Below are 24063 nucleotides of genomic sequence, written 5' to 3'. Positions count from 1 at the left end.
ATGCATGTTTAAATTTGAATATCTCAATCCATGAAACCATATGCTTATTAAAGATTTATATGTTATGCATGTTTATTTCAAAATATGCGAATGATTTGATGATATAATGTGGAATTGTTTGAAGTTCAAGTCAGCTATGCTAAAAAAGTTGAGATAAAAATTACTACTCCAAATGTAGGGGATTGGCAAGGGTCACCCACCTTTACAGGAGTAATTTCACTCCTCTAAAGATACTCAGCCCTTTACTCCTCTAATGGATAAGGGGTCGGCCAGAGATGCCCCTAGTTACGCGAATTCTTTGTTGCGACTATCTTCTAGGCACAAACTTGACATTGGTGCAAAGAAGTGTATGACGGGAGAAGCCGTGGACCACATCCCATCCTAGGAGACCTAGCTGGTGCAAGCCTCGAATCTTTTTTCCAGCTGGTTGGGGCGAGGAGTGCAGCTGGGCGAGCCTCTCCGCCTATCAATAGTTTTTGGGGTCCTCTCATAAAAAAGGAAAAAAAGTTTTGGGGCTCCTACCTCGAAATGCTAACCCAAGAAATCTCTAGGAAGAGCGATAAAACAAGTACTTGGCCCAATTTTTGCGATAAGTCTAGGTGAAGGACAATGAAGGCCATGAGTGCTCCTAATTGGCACCTTTCTCGTGGGTCGGCCCCATAAACGGGGTGACAGCTTGCTCGGTTTCCCTGGTTCACTCGTTCCCTCGTTTGCTCGGTTTCTATTTGACCGGTCGAACGTTCACTAGTGGCATGGTTAAACATTGACTTTTAAAAAAAATCGCCAAATTTAGAAAAAGTTTCCGAGTTTGTAAAAAGTTTAGGAATTTGAGAAAAAATGTACAAAAATGAAAAAGTTCATGAATTTGAAAAATCTTCATAAAATTGTAAAAAAACCATGAAACTGAAAAACGTTCATAACTAAGAGCTCGCGGATTTGATTTTTTTTTTCATGAAATTCAAAAAATAGGTCACAAAATTTGTAAAAAGTTTGATAATTTAAAAAAACCACAAAATTGAGATAGAGTTGACGAATTTGAAAAAAGGCCGCGCATTTGAGCATGAAAAGAAAAAAAATGAAAAAATAACGGTCCAGGAAACCAAGATGATAAAAAGAAAAAGAAACCATCTAGAAGCTTCCCAAAACCAGGTTGAGCTTCTGCGCTAAACTTCCTTAGATGGGCCTTCCTATTGCGGTCAGCACCAGTTATTGAAGGAGCGCTCGCCCGCCGCCCGATCGTAGGTCGGCCCAATAGACGGGCGAGCAGGTCTCTTGGTTCACTTGTTCCCTTGTTCACTCGGTTCCTAGTTGACAGTTCGGATGTTCACTAATGGCACCGTTGAACATTGACTTTTAAAAAAAAGTTCAAAAATAAATAAAAAAGAGTCCACAAGTTTGGAATAAGTTCATGAATTTGAAAAAATCTATGAAAATGATAAACTTCATGAATTTGAAAAAATCTATGAAAATGATAAACTTCATGAATTTGAAAATCCTTCATATAACTAAAGAAAATCATGAAATTGAAAACTTCATAAATTAAAAAATAGTTTATGGTTTTGAAAAAAGATCACTAAAAAATTCACAAAATTTGAGAAAAGGCTCCTGAATTCGAAAAGAAGTCTCCGCTTTAAGAAAAATAAGAAAAAGAAAGAAATTGAAAACTAAAAACCTGTCAAGACGACCAAAATAAAAAATCGACTAGAAGCTCCGCTGCAACTGCCTTGAGTGGGCCTACCTATTGTGGTAGGCGCCACTTATTGAAGGAGCGGTCGCACGCCACCCACTGATGGGCCAGACCAATAACTAGGGCGAGTAGCTCACTCGATTTGCTGGTTCTCTAGGTTCACTCGTTCCAGGTTCGCGCGGTGCCTAGTTGATGGCCTCGAAGCATCTCCGATTGCCACCATCGCCGTCGGTCGCCCTCGCCGTCTTCGTCTCCTGCGTTTATTGCCGGCTCCACACATGCAGTAGCTTTTGCCTGCGAATGCAGCTCCGGTGGCAACGCTTGTCTCCGGTGGTGACACTTGCATCCCAGCAAAAAAAGAAGACACTTGCAGCTCCGGTGCGCGACGGCCACAACTCCGGTGGTGACCGCCGCCAGTCGCAGGATGTAGCAATTTGTGTCACTGGATGCAGCTCCGGCGGTCGGTCCCTGCACATAGTCTCATCGATTTGTATCACTTTTGCCGCCGGTTGCAGCACACTAGATAGCCACCGGTCCCAGCACGGGGCATTGTCGGTTCCAGCACGGCACCCTGGCTTGCAGCAAAAAGCCTTGCTTGAGCCAGAACGGCGGACCTCTGGTTCCATCTTTCCCATGCACCGGTTCCAGCACCGTAAACACCGGTTCCAGCACCGCTCGTTGCCGGTCGCAGCACAGCTCGCTAGCGTACAACGGTGCTCGACGCCGAAGATGGAACCGGCCAGTGGAGGAGCTACAACCGGCAAGGAATAGAGCTGCATCCGGCAAGGGGAAAACTGGAACCTGCGAGTGGTGGAGCTGCAACCAGCAGGGGCAGAGCTGCATCCGTTTGGGCGAAGCATGAACTAGCTAGTGTCAGAGCTGCAACCGGCTACAGTAGAGTTGCAAAGGGCGAGTGGTGGAGCTCGAACAGTCTGGGTGTGCTCCCCACAACTGCACGTCTCGCCCTCTGTCGCATCTGTTAGAGTAGTCATTATGGTATACGACTTCTAGTCCAAGTCAGTTTTGTACCCCTACCCCAAGTCGGTTTGTTCCCTCTTATATACTCTTGTATGCCACACCAAATCATCAACAAGCAACAGTTTTATTCAGCTTTCATGGTATCAGATACCGGTCCTAGGGTTTAGGGTATGGCTCCGCCAACGCCACCGCCGCCGCCGCCCGGCTACTTCAAGCGCCGGGTCGCACTCATCGCCAAGGCTGCCAACGACACGGCCGCTTCTCTCTCGGCTCTCACCATAGCTCCACAAAACTACCCTGCACCCATCGTCGCCGCACCAATATCTCTTGCTGACACAATCTCCGACGTCAGCCCCTACATCCCCATAGTTCTTGATCTCGCCGCCCACAACTACTACCATTGGAGACATCTCTTCGATCCCCACCTCGGCCGCTGCAACCTGCGCTCGCATGTCGCCTCCAACTGTCTTCCCCGCCCCGACGATCCGCAATGGTTGAAAGACGATCTCGCGATCGTCCAGTGGTTCTACACCCGCATCACCACCGAGATCTTCAACATGCTCGATCACGACGGCGCCACCGCTGCCAACATCTGGCACTCCCTCCGTCAGCTCTTCCAAAGCAACACCGACGCTCGGAAAAACGCTCTCCACACCGAGCTTCGCAATATGGTGCAAGGAGACGCCCCGGTGAACCTGTTCTGCCAGCGCGTTAAGACCATTGGTGATGAGCTCCGCGAACTCGGCGATACAGTTAGCGACTCACAGCTAATCAATATCGTCGTCGTCGGCCTCAGCGAAGACTTTGACAAGCAAGCCTCATTCATACCGATGATACGGCCCCCTCCTACCTTCGCTGAAGTTTAGTTCCTTGCTACAACTCGCGGCGGAAACACAAGCTCGCAAGGACTCTCGCCCCAAGGTCTTTCATGCTGCGGCTCATCCTCCTCTGTCGTCTACACCAGCGCCGCCTTCCAGGCCGGCTCCTGCCGCCGGGCCGTCCGCATCGTCATCTGTTCAACCGCCCCCAGGCTGGCGTCCTAGTCCGAACTACCGCGGCAAAAACCCTATCTACAGGCCGCCGTCGACTCGTTCGGTTCCGCCTACGACATCACCAGCACCGAGTTCTGCACCACCCACCAGTGCTCCATCTGCGGTTGCATGGCAGCCTCCTCATGATCCTTGGACGGGGCTTGTTCAAGCATGGCCCATGCCCTGGTCCACTCCGTCCACCCTCGGTGCTCCGCCGGCATACTCAGGTGCCTGGCAACCCGGCCTTCGGCCGCCTACTGGTGCTCCCGGGGTTCTCAACCCCCGACAGTCGGCCAATGCCTATCACGCCGCCCCGACGTATGCTCCTTATGGTCATTACAGCACCGACGGCGGCGCCTACTACACACCTCAGCCGGCCCTACTCCAGACGCCACCCCCACCACAGCCGGCCAATGCCTACTACACTCCCCAGCCGGCCCTACTGCCTTCACCATCGTATCCGCCGGCACTGCTTCCGACGCCACCCTCACCTGCGACGCCGAGCTGGGATCAAGCTGCCTTTCTCCAGGCCATGAATAACTTTGCTGCACAAGGAAACTCAGGTACGGATTGGATCTTTGATTCAGGGGCCTCTAGTCATATGTCTGCATCTAGTAATTGGTTATCTTCTTGCACTAAATCTCCTTTCCCTTCCATTATCCTTGGAGATGGATCATCTATTCCTATATATTGTGTTGGTCAGGCTCAACTTCCCTCTTCCACCAAACCTCATTAAAAATCTTATCTCTGTTCGCCAATTTACTTGCGACAATCTAGTTTCGGCTGAATTTGACCCTTTTGGTTTATCTGTGAAAAATTACCTGACCAAGGCCGAGATCGCTCGCTTCAATAGCTCCGGTGATCTTTATTCTCTTAATGGAGTTCCTGCCGCCACCCCTCCAACATCCATGCTGGCCTCCGTCGATCTCTGGCATCGTCGCTTGGGCCATCCCAACCCCGCCGTCTTAGCTTCTATGCTTAGTGAATTTACCATACCATGTAATAAGGACTCTCATAATTCTGTGTTTTGCGAGTCTTGTCAATTAAGCAAACATGTGCGTCTTCCCTTTAGTTCCTCTAGTTCTTGTAGCACTTATCCCTTTGAATTAATACATTGTGATTTATGGACCTCTCCCATTGCAAGTGTTTCGGGTTTTAAATACTACCTTGTTATCCTAGATGATTTCACCCACTTTGTTTGGACTTTTCCCGTACGCAACAAATCCGAGGTCCATTCTCTTTTCCTTAATTTTCAACGCTATGTGTCTGTTCACTTCTTCCTCCCAATTCGGTTTATCCAATGTGACAATGGTCGTGAGTTTGATAACATTAAAAATCGTACTTTCTTCTTACAACGTGGCATCCTGCTTAGCTTCTCATGTCCCTACACCTCCCCTCAAAATGGTAAAGCGGAACGCTCTCTTCGCACCCTCAATGATATAGTTCGCACTCTCCTCATTCAATCATCTATGCCTCCCAAGTTTTGGGCTGAAGCCCTACACATGGCCATCTTCCTTCTAAATATTCGACCTTCTAAAACTAAACCCAACACTACTCCCTATTATTCCCTCTTTCTTTCCCAACCCGACTACTCCGCGGTTCGTGTTTTCGGCTGTCTCTGTTTTCCCAATGCCTACGCCACTTCTGCAAATAAATTGTCACCACGCTCTATCCCATGTGCTTTTCTCGGCTTCTCTGACGAGCACAAAGGCTATCGCTGTCTCGACCTTCACACCGGACACGTTCATGTCTCTCGTCATGTCACGTTTGCTGAGCACATTTTTCCTTTCTCACAACGCACCACGACACCATCCAACACCCCTAGCTCCGCAAACACCCCCTCTCCCCGTCCTTTCCAACTATATACTCCCCTACCTGCCGAACACAACTTATCACCACCACCATTAACACCCACCATAGCCAATCCCAACCACACACTCACCCCACCCGAGACGTCCCCAACACCCCCGACCCCTGCTCCCTCCCCAACACCCCCGGCCCCTACTCCCACTCCACCACCCAGCCCTACTCCTTCGTCCGACTCTTCGGCTGCGCCGGACTCACCAGTACCCACCTTACCCCCTCGTGCTATTCCTACAGCAGCCCCGATTAATGATCATCGCATGCGTACTAGGGCCAAATCAGGATTTCATCAACCCCAAGACCGCCTAAACCTTCATACCTCCGTATCTCTCACTTCTCTTCCAAAGAATTGCAAAACTGCTCTACTTGATCCCAATTGGGCCGCTGCCATGCAAGAAGAATATAATGCTTTACTTCAAAACAACACCTGGCAACTTGTTCCTCGTCCTCCCAATACAAATATTGTTTCTGGCAAATGGATTTTTCGCCAAAAGTTCCACTCCGATGGGAGCCTCTCACGATATAAAGCCAGGTGGGTTTGATGTGGCTTTTCTCAGCAACAAGGAATTGATTACGAAGAAACCTTCTCTCCTGTTGTTAAACCTAGCACCATTCGCACCGTTCTTAGTGTTGCTGTCTCCTCTTCATGGCCCATTCACCAACTTGATGTTTAAAATGCTTTCCTCCATGGTTCCCTTCAAGAAACTGTCTACTGCCAGCAACCTCTGGGTTTTGAAAATCCATCATTTCCAACTCATGTATGTCTTCTTCAGAAATCTCTCTATGGTCTTAAACAGGCCCCACGAGCTTGGTTTCAACGCTTCTCCTCCTTCATTCAAACAATAGGCTTCACTCCATCTCTCTCCGACACCTCTCTTTTTGTGTATCATCAACCTTCTGACACTGCCTATTTACTTCTCTATGTAGATGATATCATTCTTACTGCCTCCTCTCAAAAGTTCTTAGATCATATTGTCTCTCTTCTTAGATCTGAATTTTCTATGACTGACCTAGGACTCCATCATTTCTTAGGCATTGCTGTTGTTCGAGATTCCTCCAGCCTTTTTCTTTCCCAACGCCAGTATATTCTTGATCTTCTTAATCGTGCTGGTATGCTTGACTGTCAATCATCTCGCACTCCTGTCGATACTAGTTTTAAATTTTCGGCTACCGGTGAACCCTTTTCCGATCCTACTCTCTATCGTAGCCTAACAGGTGCTCTCCAATATCTCACCATTACTCGTCCTGAAATCTCTTTTGCTGTTCAACAAGCATGTCTCTATATGCATGATCCCCGGGTTCCTCACTATAATCATGTTAAACGCATTCTTCGGTATTTAAAAGGAACTCTCAATCATGGTCTCCACCTCAATAATTCTTCTCCAAACTCGCTTACCGCATACTCTGATGCAGACTGGGCTGGTTGTCCTGACACTCGAAGGTCCACTTCCGGTTTTTGTGTTTTTCTTGGTAACAATTTGATTTCTTGGTCTTCGAAAAGACAGGTTACAGTCTCACGTTCGTCGGCCGAGGCTGAGTATCGCGCTGTGGCACATGCCGTTGCAGATACAATCTGGATTCGGCAGTTACTCTCCGAGCTAAACAGGCCTATTGAGCAGGCCACTATTGTCTACTGTGACAACATATCAGCAGTCTACATGACCAGCAATCCAGTTCAACACCGAGGCACAAAGCATATTGAGATTGATATTCATTTTGTTCGTGAAAAGGTTGCTCTTGGTCAGGTTCGGGTGCTTCATGTTCCTTCTTCGGCTCAGTTTGCTGACATTTTCACCAAGGCACTGCCTACTAAGCCGTTTCAAGATATCTGTTTCACTCTCAACATCGTCGAGCCTACCGTTGATACCGCGGGGGATGTTAGAGTAGTCATTATGGTATACGACTTCTAGTCCAAGTCAGTTTTGTACCCCTACCCCAAGTCGGTTTGTACCCTTTTATATACTCTTGTATGCCACACCAAATCATCAACAAGCAACAGTTTTATTCAGCTTTCAGCACCATCGCTTGCTGGCGGCAAAAGTGCGGTGCGCTGGTTCCAGCACCGCCGCTTGCTGGTTGTAGCACGGGTGCGCAGCTCCCAGGGCACCGGTCAGCATCGCCTACTTGGGCGGCGGTGGCCGACTACCAACAGTCGTGCGGCCCCTCTGCTTGGGCGGCGGTGGCCGGCTAACAGCAGGGCGGCCGGTCGGGCCTTCCAAACCGACGGCGGCGGCTCAAAAGAGAAAGTTTGGGGAGTCAAGATTAGACACCGTGCGGGGAGAACAAAACGAGGTGCCACTAGTCTTCGTTCGAGATGAGGAACGAAAAAGAAGGGACGGCTAGCTGGGCGTGTGGATGAGTAACACGAAAGCAACGATCGCTAACTATCCAACGACGCAGGCTCGGCCGCCTACAAACGTTTACCAATTTTCAATAGAGTTGCGTCACCACCAGTCAAACTCTCGTGGCTCGTCTACCAATCTTGCTGATCAAGTTGATCTGATGCAATTTAGTACCCATGGCAGTATGGCACGAACATCCAAAAACAAGTCGTCACATTTTTCTTGCAGCAGAAGCTGATAGTGCTAACCGATAAGCGTGCGATCAACGCCAATGTGCACTATAAATATCAGGCCGTGTACGCGGCAACAAACATCCAACACAAAACCAAACAGGTCTTACGCAACAAATGGAGAGCACCCAGAGCAACACAAGCGTGATGAACCATTTCATCCTGGTGCACGGCCTCTGCCACGGGGCCTGGTGTTGGTACAAGGTGGTTGCGGCGCTTCAGGCAGCGGGGCACCGTGTCACGGCGGTCGACCTGGCCGCGTCCGGCGCTCACCCGGCGCGCATCGACGAGGTGCACTCGTTCGAGGAGTACTCCCAGCCTCTGCTTGACGTAGTGGCCGCGGCGCCAGAGGGTGGCGGCGAGAGGCTGATTCTGGTCGGGCACAGCCACGGCGGGCTCAGCTTGGCGCTAGCCATGGAGAGGTTCCCCGGCAAGGTCGCCGCCGCCGTGTTCGCAGCCGCCGGGATGCCGTGCGTTGGCAAGCACATGGGCGTCACCACCGAGGAGGTATGTCAATTGTTTATGGTTTTCTTTTTCTTATTCTCTGTTGAGTGTTTTTCTCTTCTTCTTTTCTATTTGCGAAAGAATCTGTGTTGAGTGGTTTTTTTTTTGCGGGTAAATCTCTGTTGAGTGTTGACCAAGATATCCACTGTGTGTACAAGTCCCGTATGTTGGTGAGGCCGGGAAGCTCGTCTTAGACGAATATATACAAAATTTGATATGTTTCCAATGTAACTTTAACAACAAGTTTCTGTTGTAACATGTGTATATTATATAATAGTCAATAAAATTACAACACTACGAAAATATTACCTCCGTAAATTAGTTGTCTTACATAATGCTAGATATGGATATATCTAACACTAAACGTGTCTATATACAACCGTATGTAGAAAAATTTAAGAGAAATAATATGAAATGGAGGGAGTGTATTCCAAAATGAATATGTACATGTTTTTTTAAGTATCTAATAGTACCGATCCATCCCCAATTAGTTATTTCAGTGTTCAATTTTTTTTAGTTATTTTAGATTTGTCTAGATACAGATGTATCTAAATATGTTGAGATACATCTGTATCTACACAAATCGTATCTAAATATGTTGAGATACATATGTATGTAGACAAATCTAAGACAACTAATTTAGAACGGAATGAGTACTAATAAACTTTATAGGTAATCAAATTATAAATGTTTGTAGGAGGTTATATGAACCAATTTTTTGTTGGAATATAAAAGGTTGGTCTCCGACTCTATAACTCCAATATTAATGCTAATTTTTAACTTATCTTGTGTTGATGCAATTAGTTCATGCGAAGGACATCATCGGAAGGACTCATGGACTGCAAGATGCTGCCAATCAATAACAACCACGGTGCAGGGGTTGCAATGATAATGGGCCCAAACTTCTTAGCACGCAAGAACTACCAGCAAAGTTCACCTGAGGTGCACAACACGACTTAACATCATATTGATCTCCCATAATGAACTAATCTCAACGACATGATTCTCCAAATATTCGCAAAAATAAATATACTAAGTCAATTAACTCTTCGCCTTATCCACTTTCAGTAGACCCATTATGTGATTCAATTCACAATGTTGATGCAGGATTTGGCCCTGGCAAAAATGTTGGTGAGACCGGGAAACCTGTTCATGGAGGATCCGGTGATGAAGGATGCAAGCCTGCTCACCGATACCAACTACGGGTCGGTGAAGAAGGTATATGTGGTAGCAAAGGCTGATGGCTCCAGCACCGAGGAGATGCAGCGTTGGATGGTGTTGTTGAGCCCCGGCACGGAGGCCGAGGAGATCGCGGGAGCTGACCACGCCATCATGAGCTCGAGGCCTAGGGAGCTCTGTGATGCTCTGGTCAAGATCGCCGACAGCTTAAATACTTGCTAAATTGTACGATATATATCCCTGGAAATCAATGTAGGTGTGTACTTGATTTTCATCTAAAAATAAATATGTTCAGTGATACTATTAAATCAATGGAAATTAAGTAGTATTACCTTCATCCTAAATATTTGTCTATCTACGGATGTATTTAACACTAAAACATATCTAAATGCATGTGTATCTAGACAAATGCAAGACAAGTAATTCGAGACGGAGAGAGCAATACTTTTTTTCTGCGAGTAAGTTTGGTACAAATATGTCATATATGCTTCTGATCATGATGGGATTACTTATTGGAAACCATTCAAATAAAAGAAATTATGTGGAAGGTGTGGATGTTCCAAAAAGATAGGACGCCGATATTGGCCAAACGTTCGGCCCGGGGAGGGGCCAGACCGACGGAAACCTTCGGTATGATCATTACTCCTTGACGATTGATTTCGTTCGATAGGGAAACCCCCACAGCCTGAACGCCCACTAGTAGAAAACTGGGTTTTGGTCACAGGGCAATATTCACATTAGTCCCGGTTCAGTCACGAACCGGGACTAATGTGAGCATTGGTCCCGGTTCGTGCGGCCAGGGGCCTGCCGGGCCTCGTGGGGGCATTGGTCCCGGTTCGTCCATACCCTTTGGTCCCGGTTGGTGGGACAAACCGGGACCAATGGGCCACGCTCCTGGCCCACCACTCTTTAGTCCCGGTTCATAACACAAACCGGGACTAAAGGGCTGGTCCTAGTTGCGGCCAGTGTTTAGACCCACCTCGCCAACCGAAGGGCGCTCAACCAGTTTATAAGCCCGTCCCTCTCTGCCTTGTTGAGCTCCTCTCAAAGTGAAAATAGATTCCCTTATACAGGGAATTTGACCTAAATTCACAGTAAATTTCTTTGAATTTCATAGAAATTTATTATGAATTTAGGTTGAATTTTCTCTATAGGCGCATCTATGTTCATTTTTTATAGTAAATAAAAATAAATAAACCTTAATAAAATAAACTGTAGTAACTAAAATAAATAAACCTTAATAAATTAAATAAAAATAACAGCAGTAAAATAAATAAAAATGGCAGCAGTAAAATAAATAAAAATAAAATAATTAAAGTAAAATACATAAGTAATTAGAAATAAAATAAATAAATTTTTTGTTGTAAGTAGAAAAAAACAAAAAAAATAAAGCAAAAGAGAAAACAAAAAACAGAGAAAAAAAATTATGCCACCTACTGGGCCACCACGGCCTGAATACGACTTGAAACCCATCCGTGGGCCAGGATTCAGGCCCGCAAAAGGCCCAGTAGGCCCCACAGGCAAAGAGAACGGTTAGGCCCGAAAGCCTGCAGTTGAGAGGAGCTCGAGAGGGTGGGCGCAGCAGCGCTTATAAACCACTCTCGAGCCCTCTCAACTAGCGAGGTGGGACTAAACTTTTGACGCGGGGCAGCACAAGGCCTTTGGTCCCGGTTCGTGGCACCAACCGGGACTAAAGGCCTTTGGTCCCGGTTGCTGCCACCAACCGGGACCAAAGGCCTTTAGTCCCGGTTGGTGCCACGAACCGGGACCAAAGAGTTCCCTATATATACCCCATCGCCACAGCAGAGCACTCCACAGTGCTCTGTTTTTTCTGGCCGGCGAGGGGAGGGCATTTGGGTGCTCTAGCTCACCTCCTATGCACACGAGGTGTTCGATGAAATGTCTGAGCCACACTAGTTAATCTTTCTCCTCTCGAAACTCGACCTCCGAGCTCCATTTTCCCCGAGATTTGTCTAGGTTTAGCAGTCCGTCACGTCCCGTCCCCGTCTTCACCGCCGTCGATCGCCCGTGCCGATCTCGTCGCCAGCACCACCGTGGTGAGCCTCTTGTTCTTATCTTCTTTCTGAAAGGAAAAAATTCTTACTTTAGATAGTTACTTGTCTAATTTTGTTACTTTTATTGTTCCTTCTTATTACATAGTGCGATGGTTTTGGTATCCGCCCCCGTCGGCCCTCGTCCTGTCTATGATTCAGATGTGGTATATATTATCTTTTTATAACTATTTGGTTCATTTATTGTTTATGACAAATATACCGACCAACGTGACATAGATTTTATTTATCTAGGAGGTGGTTGAACCGGAAATTCTAACCGACCCTATTGTCGAGAGGTTAAATTTAGTTGAAGAAGAAAACAATTACTTGAAGGAAAAAATAAAAAAATTGAGGAGGAGAAGATGATATTGGAGTTGCATGTTGCGGATGTCGTCGATGATCACAAGATCAAGATGGATGCAATACGCTTGAAGATTAGAAATTAGAAAATATGCCATTCCTACCGAGGCTTGGTATCATTATGTCGTTGGATTAATTGTTACCTTGGTTGCGATTATGATCGCATTTGTTTTCGCATTGAAATGTTTTACATAGTTTCAATGTATGGTTTAATTAACTAGATGCTCTGGATAGCCATATATATGTTGTTAGATGAGAACTATGTATGTACTTTGGTTTTAATGTGATGATGAACTTCTATTAATTTGGTCACTTAATTATCTATTCATGATGTTCTGTAATGGTTTTTGACACACTTAATTATATATAATGCACGCAGATGAACCGGCAATGGATGTACGGTGACAGACACACCTCCGAGTACATTAAGGGCGTGCATGATTTTCTCGAAGTGGCTGAGGCAAACAAGCAGAATGGTTTTATGTGTTGTCCATGCCCTATATGTGGGAATACGAAGTCTTACTCTGACCGGGAAATCCTTCACACCCACCTGCTTTACAAGGGTTTCATGCCACACTATAATGTTTGGACGAGGCACGGAGAAATAGGGGTTATGATGGAAGACGGCAAAGAAGAAGAGGACGATGACAACTATGTGCCCCCTGAATACGGTGATGCTGCAACGGGGGAAGCTGCTGAAGATCAAGAGGAACCAGACGATGTGCCCAATGATGCTGCAAGGGGGGAAGCTGCTGAAGATCAAGAGGAACCAGTGCCCGATGATGATGATCTCCGCCGGGTCATTGTCGATGCAAGGACGCAATGCGAAAGTCAAAAGGAGAAGCTGAAGTTCGATTGCATGTTAGAGGATCACAAAAAAGGGTTGTACCCCAATTGCGAAGATGGCAACACAAAGCTCGGTACCATACTGGAATTGCTGCAGTGGAAGGCAGAGAATGCTGTGCCTGACAAAGGATTTGAGAAGCTATTGAAAATATTAAAGAAGAAGCTTCCAAAGGATAACGAATTGCCCGACAGTACATACGCAGCAAAGAAGGTCGTATGCCCTCTAGGATTGGAGGTGCAGAAGATACATGCATGCCCTAATGACTGCATCCTCTACCGCGGTGCGTACAAGGATCTGAACGCATGCCCGGTATGCGGTGCATTGCGGTATAAGATCAGACGAGATGACCCTGGTGATGTTGACGGCGAGCCCCCCAGGAAGAGGGTTCCTGCGAAGGTGATGTGGTATGCTCCTATAATACCACGGTTGAAACGTCTGTTCAGAAACGAAGAGCATGCCAAGTTGATGCGATGGCAAAGCGAGGACCATAAGAAAGACGGGAAGTTGAGAGCACCCGCTGACGGGTCGCAGTGGAGAAAAATCGAGAGAAAGTACTGGGCTGAGTTTGCAGCTGACCCAAGGAACGTATGGTTTGGTTTAAGCGCGGATGGCATTAATCCTTTCGGGGAGCAGAGCAGCAATCACAGCACCTGGCCCGTGACTCTATGTATGTATAACCTTCCTCCTTGGATGTGCATGAAGAGGAAGTTCATTATGATGCCAGTTCTCATCCAAGGCCCTAAGCAACCCGGCAATGACATTGATGTGTACCTAAGGCCATTAGTTGAAGAACTTTTACAGCTGTGGAATGGAAACGGTGTACGTACATGGGATGAGCACCAACAGGAGGAATTTAACCTGCACGCGTTGTTGTTTGTAACCATCAACGATTGGCCCGCTCTCAGTAACCTTTCAGGACAGACAAACAAGGGATACCACGCATGCACGCACTGTTTAGATGACACTGAAAGTATATACCTGGACAAATGCAGGAAGAATGTGTACCTGGGCCATCATCGATTTGTTCCGACCAACCATCAATGTCGAAAGAAAGGCAAGCATTTCAAAGGCGAGGCAGATCACCGGAAGAAGCCCACCATGCGTACCGGTGATCACGTACTTGCTATGGTCAATGATTTACACGTAATCTTTGGAAAGGGTCCCGGCGGACTAGCTGTTCCGAATGACGCTGAGGGACACGCACCCATGTGGAAGAAGAAATCTATATTTTGGGACCTACCCTACTGGAAAGAGCTAGAGGTCCGCTCTTCAATCGACGTGATGCACGTGACGAAGAACCTTTGCGTGAACGTGCTAGGCTTCTTGGGCGTGTATGGGAAGACAAAAGATACACCTGAGGCATGGGAGGACCTGCAACATTTGCACGAAAAAGACGGCATGCCTCCAAAGCAGTATGAAGGTCCTGCCAGCTACGCTCTTACGAAAGAAGAGAAAGAAATCTTCTTTGAATGCCTGCTCAGTATGAAGGTCCCGACTGGCTTCTCATCGCATATAAAGAGAATAATAAATATGACAGAGAAAAAGTTCCAGAACCTAAAGTCTCATGACTGCCACGTGATTATGACGCAACTGCTTCCGGTTGCATTGAGGGGGCTTCTACCGGAAAACGTCCGATTAGCGATTGTGAAGCTATGTGCATTCCTCAATGCAATCTCTCAGAAGGTGATCGATCCAGAAATCATACCAAGGCTAAGGAGTGATGTGGCACAATGTATTGTCAGTTTCGAGCTGGTGTTCCCACCATCCTTCTTCAATATCATGACGCACGTCCTAGTTCATCTAGTCGACGAGATTGCCATTCTGGGGCCCGTATTTCTACACAATATGTTCCCCTTTGAGAGGTTCATGGGAGTCCTAAAGAAATATGTCCGTAACCGCGCTAGGCCAGAAGGAAGCATCTCCATGGGCCATCAAACAGAGGATGTCATTGGGTTTTGTGTTGACTTCATTCCTGGCCTTAAGAAGATAGGTCTCCCTAAATCGCGGTATGAGGGGAGACTGGCTGGAAAAGGCACGCTTGGAGGGGACTCAATAATATGCAGGGACGGATATTCTTGGTCTCAAGCACACTACATAGTTCTACAGAACTCTACCTTGATGACCCCGTATGTCGATGAACACAAGAACAGTCTGCGCTCCAAACACCCGGAGCAGTGTGACGACTGGATTACATGTGAACACATCAGGACTTTCAGCAGTTGGTTGGAAACACGTCTCAGAGGTGACACTACTGTTTGTGATGAGTTATACTCGTTGTCCAGGGGACCATCTTCGACTGTATTGACTTACAAAGGATACGAGATAAATGGGAATACATTTTACACGATCGCCCAAGATCAAAAGAGCACCAACCAAAACAGCGGTGTCCGCTTTGATGCAGCAACCGAGAGGGGAAGGACACATATTATGGTTACATAATGGACATATGGGAACTTCACTACGGACATGATTTTAAGGTCCCTTTGTTTAAGTGCAAACGGGTCAATCTGTCAGGAGGCGGGGTACAGGTAGACCCACAGTACGGAATGACAACAGTGGATCTGAACAACCTTGGGTACACTGACGAACCGTTCGTCCTAGCTAATGATGTGGCACAGGTTATCTATGTGAAGGACATGTCTACCAGACCGAGAAAAAGAAAAGATAAGGAAGCGAATACATCATACGATGAGCCAAAGCGCCACATAGTTCTTTCAGGAAAAAGAGACATTGTGGGAGTGGAGGGCAAGACAGACATGTCTGAAGATTATGAAAAGTTTCATGAAATTCCTCCCTTCAAAGTCAAGGCTGACCCAAGCATCCTGATAAACGATGAAGATTATCCATGGTTACGGCGCAATAAGAAAATGACACAAGCGAAGAGAAAGTGAAGACTTTCTCCCGCAACTATTATGATGATACCATGCCAACTTTGTAACAGACGAGTATGATACCATTGTCCGTTTTGTACACGAAGTGCATCTAGTTTTTGCCGTAACCCTCTCAACTTTCTTACACATGCTATGTGGATGAAATGATGATACCATGCCAACTTTCAACCTTTTCAGAGTTCATTTGAAATGCTTTTCAATTTTAGGGTCTTATAACTCAAAATAATTAGTAAATGCATGAAAAATAACAGGCCAAAAATTAAAAATTATGCCACCTACTGGGCCACCACGGCCTGAATACGATTAGAAACCCATCCATGGGCCAGGATTCAGGCCCGCAGAAGGCCCAGTAGGCCCACAGGCATGTACAGAGAGGTTAGGCCCGTAAGCCTGCTTTAGAGAGGAGCTCGACAGCTCAGGCGCACCGCACCTTATAAACAGGTGCGGCTCTCTCTCAGCTAGCGAGGTGGGACTAAACTCACCACCACGCCGCTGTGCAAGGCCATTGGTCCCGGTTGGTGGCACGAACCGGGACCAATTCCACCCTTTGGTCCCGGTTGGTGCCACGAACCGGTACTAATGAGGCTGTGGCCCCACAAGCACCTTTAGTACCGGTTCGTGGCACGAACCGGTACTAGAGTTTCTTACTAAGCAGTTTTTTAGTCCCACCTCGCTAGCTGAGAGGCACTAGGAGCGGTTTATAAGCCCTGAGTGCAGAGACGATGAAGAAGAGGCGCAATGCTCACGTTGCTTAGCTTCAAGCCTTGAGGAATAAGGTAGACTGCATGGAGCTACGTGCAGTGCAGTCTACACTATTCCGAAAGGCTTGAAGCAAATCAACGAGCATTGCGCCTCTTTTTTATTTTTAATAACTTATTACAACTCCGGACTTCTTGTGTTCCGACAAAATAAAATAAACTTTAATAAAAATTTTGAAACTAAAATTAACAAAGTATTTTCTGTTCAAAACATTATAAGAAACCTCTAGTATTATTGAAACTAAAATTATCGAAGTATTTTCTGTTCAAAATCATTAAAAGCAAAAAGAATTTTCATAAAGAACTTTTTTTGATAGAAACTTTATAGAAAAAAGAATTATCATAAAGTAAAATAAATAAGTAATTAGAAACAAAACAAAATAAAATAAATAAGTTTTTTGTTGTAAGTAGAAACAAAACAAAATAAAGAAAGCAAAAAAGAAAACAAAAAAACTAAATACAGCAAAAAGAATTTTCATAAAGAACTTTTTTTGATAGAAACTTTAATAGCAAAAATAATTATCATAAAGTAAAATAAATAAGTAATTAGAAACAAAACAAAATAAAATAAATAAGTTTTTTGTTGTAAGTAGAAACAAAACAAAATAAATAAAGTAAAAAAGAAAACAAAAAAATTAAATACAGCAAAAAAATTGTTGGGGCGCTGTCCGCTGGGCCCTCCAACCCTCGGGTTTGCAAATACAGGCCCAGAAGGGCTAGAGCGCTCAACGGGCAGCGCGCCAAAGTTAGGCCCAGAAGCCTGCTATAGAGAGGAGTTTGAGACAGCTGCCGCAGCGGGGCTTATAAACCACTCCGAGCCCTTCTCAACTAGCGAGGTGGGATTAAACTTTTGGCCGCGACGCGGGCAGCAAGAGGCCTTTGGTCCCGGTTGGTGCCACCAACCGGGACTAAAGGGGTGCAATGGTACCGGTTCGTGGCACCAACCGGGACCAATGCCCCACCTTTAGTCCCGGTTGGTGCCACCAACCGGGACCAAAGGCCGCCGCTTCCCGCCCTTTGCGCTGCTGAAAAGAGGGCTTTGGTCCCGGTTGGTGGCATAAAAATACATAAAACCGAAGAATAGACAGAATACGAGATCAAGGCATACACTTGCCCCAGAATAGCATAAACATGACAATCATCATACAAATCATCCATAACATATCGATAGAGTCCGACTACGGAAAAGATAAACGAGAAAACACCACCCTGCTATAGTCCCTGGATAACCCGACTAGGGCCACTACTGATCATCCAGAAACGAGACGTAGAAGCGCCCACAATCCTCGTCAAATCCCCACTGAAGCATCTCATGTGTTTGTCTCGTTGGTTCCCACTAATCTATAACTAATTTCAACATGATCAGTAAGCTTGTTTTGCCATGCTTTACCAGTACTATCAAGCCACGTCATTTGTTCCCTTGTTTGAGTTTGCATCATATTTAAATGTTGCATCCAAATTTCCATGTTGCTGTTATGGACAGGTTTGCATAGCATATTGTTTTGCTCACCGTTTGAGCTCCGTGCATCCGTTTTCGATGATCTTTATATCAATTTCAACCGAATCTCCAGCGCCATGCTTGGTTTACCAATATTTTGCCCATATCCATCTTGTCTCCACCGATTCCTTCCCGTTGGCGTATCCCTCGTTCCGGTAGAACCGTAGCCCCTTTCGTAACATTCTTCATATGCATTCATGATAGAATTGTATGTAGAATATGTTCATTTCCATGCGTTGTTTGTTTATTGTATTGTGACGCCCGGGTAGTTAAGCTACAGTAAACCTCTGTTAATGATGCCACGTCACGATGGTTACTGTTGCTAATCTCGTGTTAGTTCGAGACCGATTCAAATTTAAATTCAAAATCAAGTCAAACAGTAAATATTTCAAACGTTAAAACTAAAATGTCCAAAATGGGACAAATAAATTCTAAGTCATAATGGTGGAGGAACCACTTTTTGTAAAAAGATTAAACGCACTAAAATGATTTAAACAGTAGCAAAACAACTATTTGAACGCCTTTGGTATTTTATAAAATACTAAACTATTTTATATGAGGGTAAAACTTTTTATAGTAGTGTATTATTCTGAAACATAATTTTAGGGGCTATAGATATATTTTACTAAATTAAAATTAATGTGTAACTAAAATAAAACAGAAAATAAAAGAACCCCCCCCCCCCCCCCCGCTCCCCATGGGCCTCGGCCATCCCACCCAACCAGCCCGCCGGCCCAGCCGGCGCCCCACTCCCTTATCCCCTGGTGCCGAAACCCTAACCCCCCTAACCGCACCACTTCCCCCACTCCCTCGTTCTCTCCTCCCCCTTCCCGATCCAATCTGGATCGGGGAAATCATCCCCTCGCTCCTCTTCCCCCCCGATTGGATCTAGGTCGGGGCAGCGGGCCCCAGACGCCATCGCCTCACTCCTTCGCCCCCTCGATCCACATCAGGACCCCGCCTCCTCGACGCATCACCGGCGCCGCCCCGCCCGTCGCTCGCCGTCGTCCTCACCCTCCTCCCCGTTCCTGGACCGGAAAGGGCCCCCGACATCGCTATCCGTCGCACCGTCGCCGGAAACGCATCTCCGGCCCCTCCATCGAGCATACCGTTGCACAACTACAGGGCCGGTGAGGACCTCCCCGTCCGACCCCATCTTGCCTCCCTACGGTCACCGCGCTCGCGCTCAGCCACGCGGCAACCGCCCGCAGCTCGTTGCGCCGCTCGAAACGGCGCCCGCGGCCCCCTGCCGACCGCATCCTGTGCTTGCACGCGCGGCCCTCCTCGCCTCGCTCCTGCGCCCGTCGGCGCGCACCTCCCCCGCTGCTGCTTTAGCTGCCGCCGGTGCCCCCCTTTTGTCGCTACTACCAACTACTCGAGCCCGCCTCCGCCAGCCGACCCCGCCCTGACCTCGCTCGCCTCTGCTCTGCTGCATCCCGTTCCCCCCCGCCGGGCCACTCCCCTTCGCGCCGCTCCCTTGCTGCTACTGCTCCGGCAGCCGCAGCCACACCCGCCGGCACCCCACTGCGCCGCGGATGGCCTGGGCGAGTGCCCTGCCGGGCTGGTGCCCGACGCCCAACATTGCCCGTAACCACAGCGCCGAGCGCCTGCTTCCCCTGTGCCCGTTAAGGCCCTGGGCCATAGACATGTGGGGCCCAACACCTAGAACATTAAAAAAAAGATATAAAAAAAGAATTAAAAATAATAATAAATACAATTAATTAATTAACTAAATTAATTAACATAATTAACTGTGTTTAATTAACCTAATCAATTAATCCTGCTTAATAACAACCTAATTAACATGTTAGTCTATGACAGGTGGGTCCCACTGGACCCACAGTCCAACTTTGACTCTGGTCAGCTGGGTTTGACCTACTAACATCATGGTGATGTCATGCTGGCATCACCTTGCCCAGTTCTGGATAATGTTCGATTTAGATAATTTAATAAATTTCAAAAATGCATAAAACTTTGATAAATCATAGAAAATAAACCGTAACTCGCATGAAAAAACTTTGTAAATGAAAGTTGCTCAGAACGACGAGACGAATCCGGATACACAGCCCGTTCGTCCACCACACATCCCTAGTATAGCAAACTCGCAACTTTCCCCCTCCGGTTCATCTGTCCGAAAACGCGAAACACCGGGGATACTTTCCCGGATGTTTCCCCCCTTCACCGGTATCACCTCCTACCGTGTTAGGGCACACCTAGCACCGCGCATTGTCATGTCATGCACCATCATGCTTCTGTTTGCATTGTATTCATTGTTTCTTCCCCCTCTTCTCTCCGGTAGACTACGAGACCGACGCCGCTACTGGTGCCCCGACCGACTACGCTGTTGACGACCCCTCCTTGCTAGAGCAACCAGGCAAGCCCCCCCCCCTTGATCACTAGATATCGCCTATTCTTTACTATACTACTTGCATTAGAGTAGTGTAGCATGTTACTGCTTTTCATTAATCCTATCCTGATACATAGCCTGTCCTTGCTACTACTGTTGTTACCTTTACCTGCAATCCTACATGCTTAGTATAGGATGCTAGTATTCCATCTATGGCCCTACATTCTTGTCTGTCTGCTGTGCTATACTATCGGGCCGTGATCACTTGGGAGGTGATCATGGGTTTATACTATATACTTTATACATGATACATGTGGTGACTAAAGTCGGGTCGGCTCGTGGAGCACCCGCGAGTGATTCACGGATTGGGGGCTGAAAGGACCTTTGTCCCAACGGCCCTTTGGGTCGATCTTTGTGGCGGAGCGACAGGGCAGGTTGAGACCGCTTAGGAGAGAGGTGGGCCAGGCCCTGGTCGGTGTCCGCGGTTACATCAATTAACACACTTAATGAGATCTTGGTATTTGATCTGAGTCTGGCCATTTGGTCTATACGCACTGACCAACTACGTGGGAAAGATATGGGCACTCGACGTCGTGGTATCAGCCGAAGCCTTCGTGACGTCAGCGACTAAGCGGCGCGCGCCAGATTGGACCGCGTAACGTGACTTCCTTTGTAATGGAGGTTGCTAGGTCTGCTTTCGGCCGCCCACGCAACGTGCAGGTGTGCAATGGGCGATGGGCCCAGACCCCTACGCGCTTAGGATTAGACCGGCGTGCTGACCTCTCTGTTGTGCCTAGGTAGGGTTGTGACGTGTTGATCTTCCGAGGCCGGGCATGACCCAGGAAAGTGTGTCCGGCCAAATGGGACCAAGTGTGTTGGGTTATGTGGTGCACCCCTGCAGGGAAGTTTATCTATTCGAATAGCCGTGTCCCTCGGTAAAAGGACGACCCGAAGTTGTACCTTGACCTTATGAAAACTAGAACCGGATACTTAATAAAGCACACCCTTCCAAGTGCCAGATATAACCCGGTGATCGCTCTCTAACAGGGCGACGAGGAGGGGATCGCCGGGTAGGATTATGCTATGCGATGCTACTTGGTGAACTTACCATCTACTCTCTCCTACATGCTGCAAGATGGAGGTGGCCAGAAGCGTAGTCTTCGACGGGATTAGCTATCCCCCACTTATTCTGGCATTCTGCAGTTCAGTCCACCGATATGGCCCTTTACCCATATACCCCTCCATATGTAGTGTACATCCTTGCTTGCGAGTACTTTGGATGAGTACTCACGGTTGCTTTTCTCCCTCTTTTCCCCCTCTCCATTCTACCTGGTTGTCGCAACCAGATGCTGGAGCCCAGGAGCCAGATGCCACCGTCGACGACGACTCCTACTACACCGGAGGTGCCTACTACTACGTGCAGCCTGCTGACGACGACCAGGAGTAGTTTAGGAGGATCCCAGGCAGGAGGCCTGCGCCTCTTTCGATCTGTATCCCAGTTTGTGCTAGCCTTCTTAAGGCAAACTTGTTTACTAATGTCTGTACTCAGATATTGTTGCTTCGCTGACTCGTCTATGATCGAGCACTTGTATTCGAGCCCTCGAGGCCCCTGGCTTGTATTATGATGCTTGTATGACTTATTTTATTTTTAGAGTTGTGTTGTGATATCTTCCCGTGAGTCCCTGATCTTGATCGTACACGTTTGCGTGTATGATTAGTGTACGATTGAATCGGGGGCGTCACAAGTTGGTATCAGAGTCGACTGCCTGTAGGAATCCCCTTCCACACTCCTTGGCCGAACTCGAGTCTATTAATTGCAAAACTTTTACTAACATGGCTGTGTGGCTTACGGGCCCACGTCGCCATTGGGTGGTATTAGGATCTTTTATTCGTCAACCTATACTCTGGGACTCTGATCTCTCTTCTATTCGGGTTAAATGATTTTGCTAAAAACAAAACTAACTTTAGGTTCTCGAAAATACTTTCTCCCGGAGAGCCCTCACTCCAGATGGTCGCTTGCTGCACCTGAAGATTCCGAAGATACTCTCTAAAGTTCTCTCGAGACTTTGTGCCCACTTCTTTTGCAATTCCCTACCACCGAAATATCCCTATGGATAAATACATACACCTGTTGTTCTTACTTTTGTTCTCAGTTGATCTTGTTATTACAAGATACCCCGAAATTATCTCTATTTGATCTGAGAATACTTTGTGCCTACTGCATTGCAGTTCTTGCCACATGAATACCCTCTACGGATAATTCCTCGCACTTACAGAGTATCCGCTCTTCCCCCATTGTTCATATGATTCACAAGACACCTTGAAATACTATCTGATCTTTTGATAAATCTCTGCCCGCCATTACTCTGCAAATACTTGTCTGCTTGCATTATGGTTGCGTTCCATATGACTAGCAATATTCATTAGCATCATTTGTCATTATCATTTCGAGTCCCTTGATTCGATATGTTACGAATGCTCGCAATCCTCAATCAGATCCTAGAATTCATCCTTCCGGCTCAGACGTCATATTAAACATGAGCTGGATCTCAACCAATCAAATTGCCATCGATTGTACCCCTAAGCCTACTCAACTTATCCATCCTTGATCAGAGTGTTTTGCTTCTGATCCCTTGATTTGAAGTTCATAATTCCTTTGCATTTCAGCTTTGAATTAGTCAGTTGTTTCTATAGTCTGGTCTCCTTGCATCCTTTCTTCCTCTGGTTGAGTACCGATGCTCACATCAGATCCCTTGAAGACCACCGGATCCTTTGTTGGATTTTATCCGATAATATCCTTCATATTCAAAAACCTTGTGAGCATTTCCATGGGTATATAATGCCTTTGGTAATTTGTATCCTCTGCTTTGATAATCATACTCTACTTTCGAGCTTGTATTATTTACTCCGAAGTTTGTGGTATATGTTTCCACGATACCCTGACGGGTTGAACCTATGCCTTCCTTAATATGTGTGAACTCGAAAGTTTTCACGAGTCATACTATTCTGGTATTTTGCCAGATAAAATTTCAACACTACAACTTCTTCGAAAGTGAGAAGTGGATGAAAGGTTATGCATTGGAGAAGTGGGAGTTGACCTTGAACTTTGTGTTCATGCCCATGGAAACGATGTAGATCGTATCATTAAAGCTTCTCTTCAAATAAATATTTCCTTGGTATAAGTTTATCTTATATCTGGGATCTGGCATTTTGCAATCGTGGTTCCAACCATGTTCTCTTTTAAATACCATTTCTCGTGCAAGTTTAAGCACTTGTCTTCTGCAGAACAATACCCAGTCCAACCTCTATTTTGATCTGTCGTCGAGTATTACCCCCTGGTATCTCGAGATTATCATAGAACTGCATAACCTCTTATGAGTTCTTCATCAAGTACTACATCCTCACTGATTCCAATTTCTCACGGGCTCCGAGTTTTTAAACACTCAAAGGCACCGATAACTGAACCGAGTCCGCATTACGGTTCAACAACTCTT

General features: G+C 46.7%; 1 protein-coding gene across 1 annotated transcript; it reads left to right on the top strand.

Moving 5' to 3' along the window:
- Positions 1 to 8108: 8108 nt before the first annotated feature.
- LOC141021055 (esterase PIR7B-like) lies at positions 8109 to 10354 on the top strand. Its single transcript, XM_073495984.1, has 3 exons — positions 8109 to 8638; positions 9440 to 9577; positions 9743 to 10354. Exons 1-3 carry the CDS (start codon positions 8249 to 8251, stop codon positions 10034 to 10036), a joined length of 822 nt encoding a protein of 273 aa, XP_073352085.1. The 5' UTR covers positions 8109 to 8248; the 3' UTR covers positions 10037 to 10354.
- Positions 10355 to 24063: the final 13709 nt, after the last annotated feature.

The sequence above is a fragment of the Aegilops tauschii genome, chromosome 3 (assembly GCF_002575655.3).
Source record: "Aegilops tauschii subsp. strangulata cultivar AL8/78 chromosome 3, Aet v6.0, whole genome shotgun sequence".
In the NCBI taxonomy this organism is placed as follows: domain Eukaryota; kingdom Viridiplantae; phylum Streptophyta; class Magnoliopsida; order Poales; family Poaceae; genus Aegilops; species Aegilops tauschii.
This window is presented reverse-complemented; position numbering and strand designations above follow the sequence as displayed.

What these genes read in the sequence shown, in the direction of transcription:
- LOC141021055 (XM_073495984.1), top strand. Translation starts at nt 8,249, where the DNA reads ATGGAGAGCACCCAGAGCAACACAAGCGTGATGAACCATTTCATCCTG. An exon ending in TGGGCGTCACCACCGAGGAG is followed by an intron (nt 8,639 to 9,439) that starts GTATGTCAATTG and finishes TGATGCAATTAG; the next exon opens with TTCATGCGAAGGACATCATC. An exon ending in ACCAGCAAAGTTCACCTGAG is followed by an intron (nt 9,578 to 9,742) that starts GTGCACAACACG and finishes ATGTTGATGCAG; the next exon opens with GATTTGGCCCTGGCAAAAAT.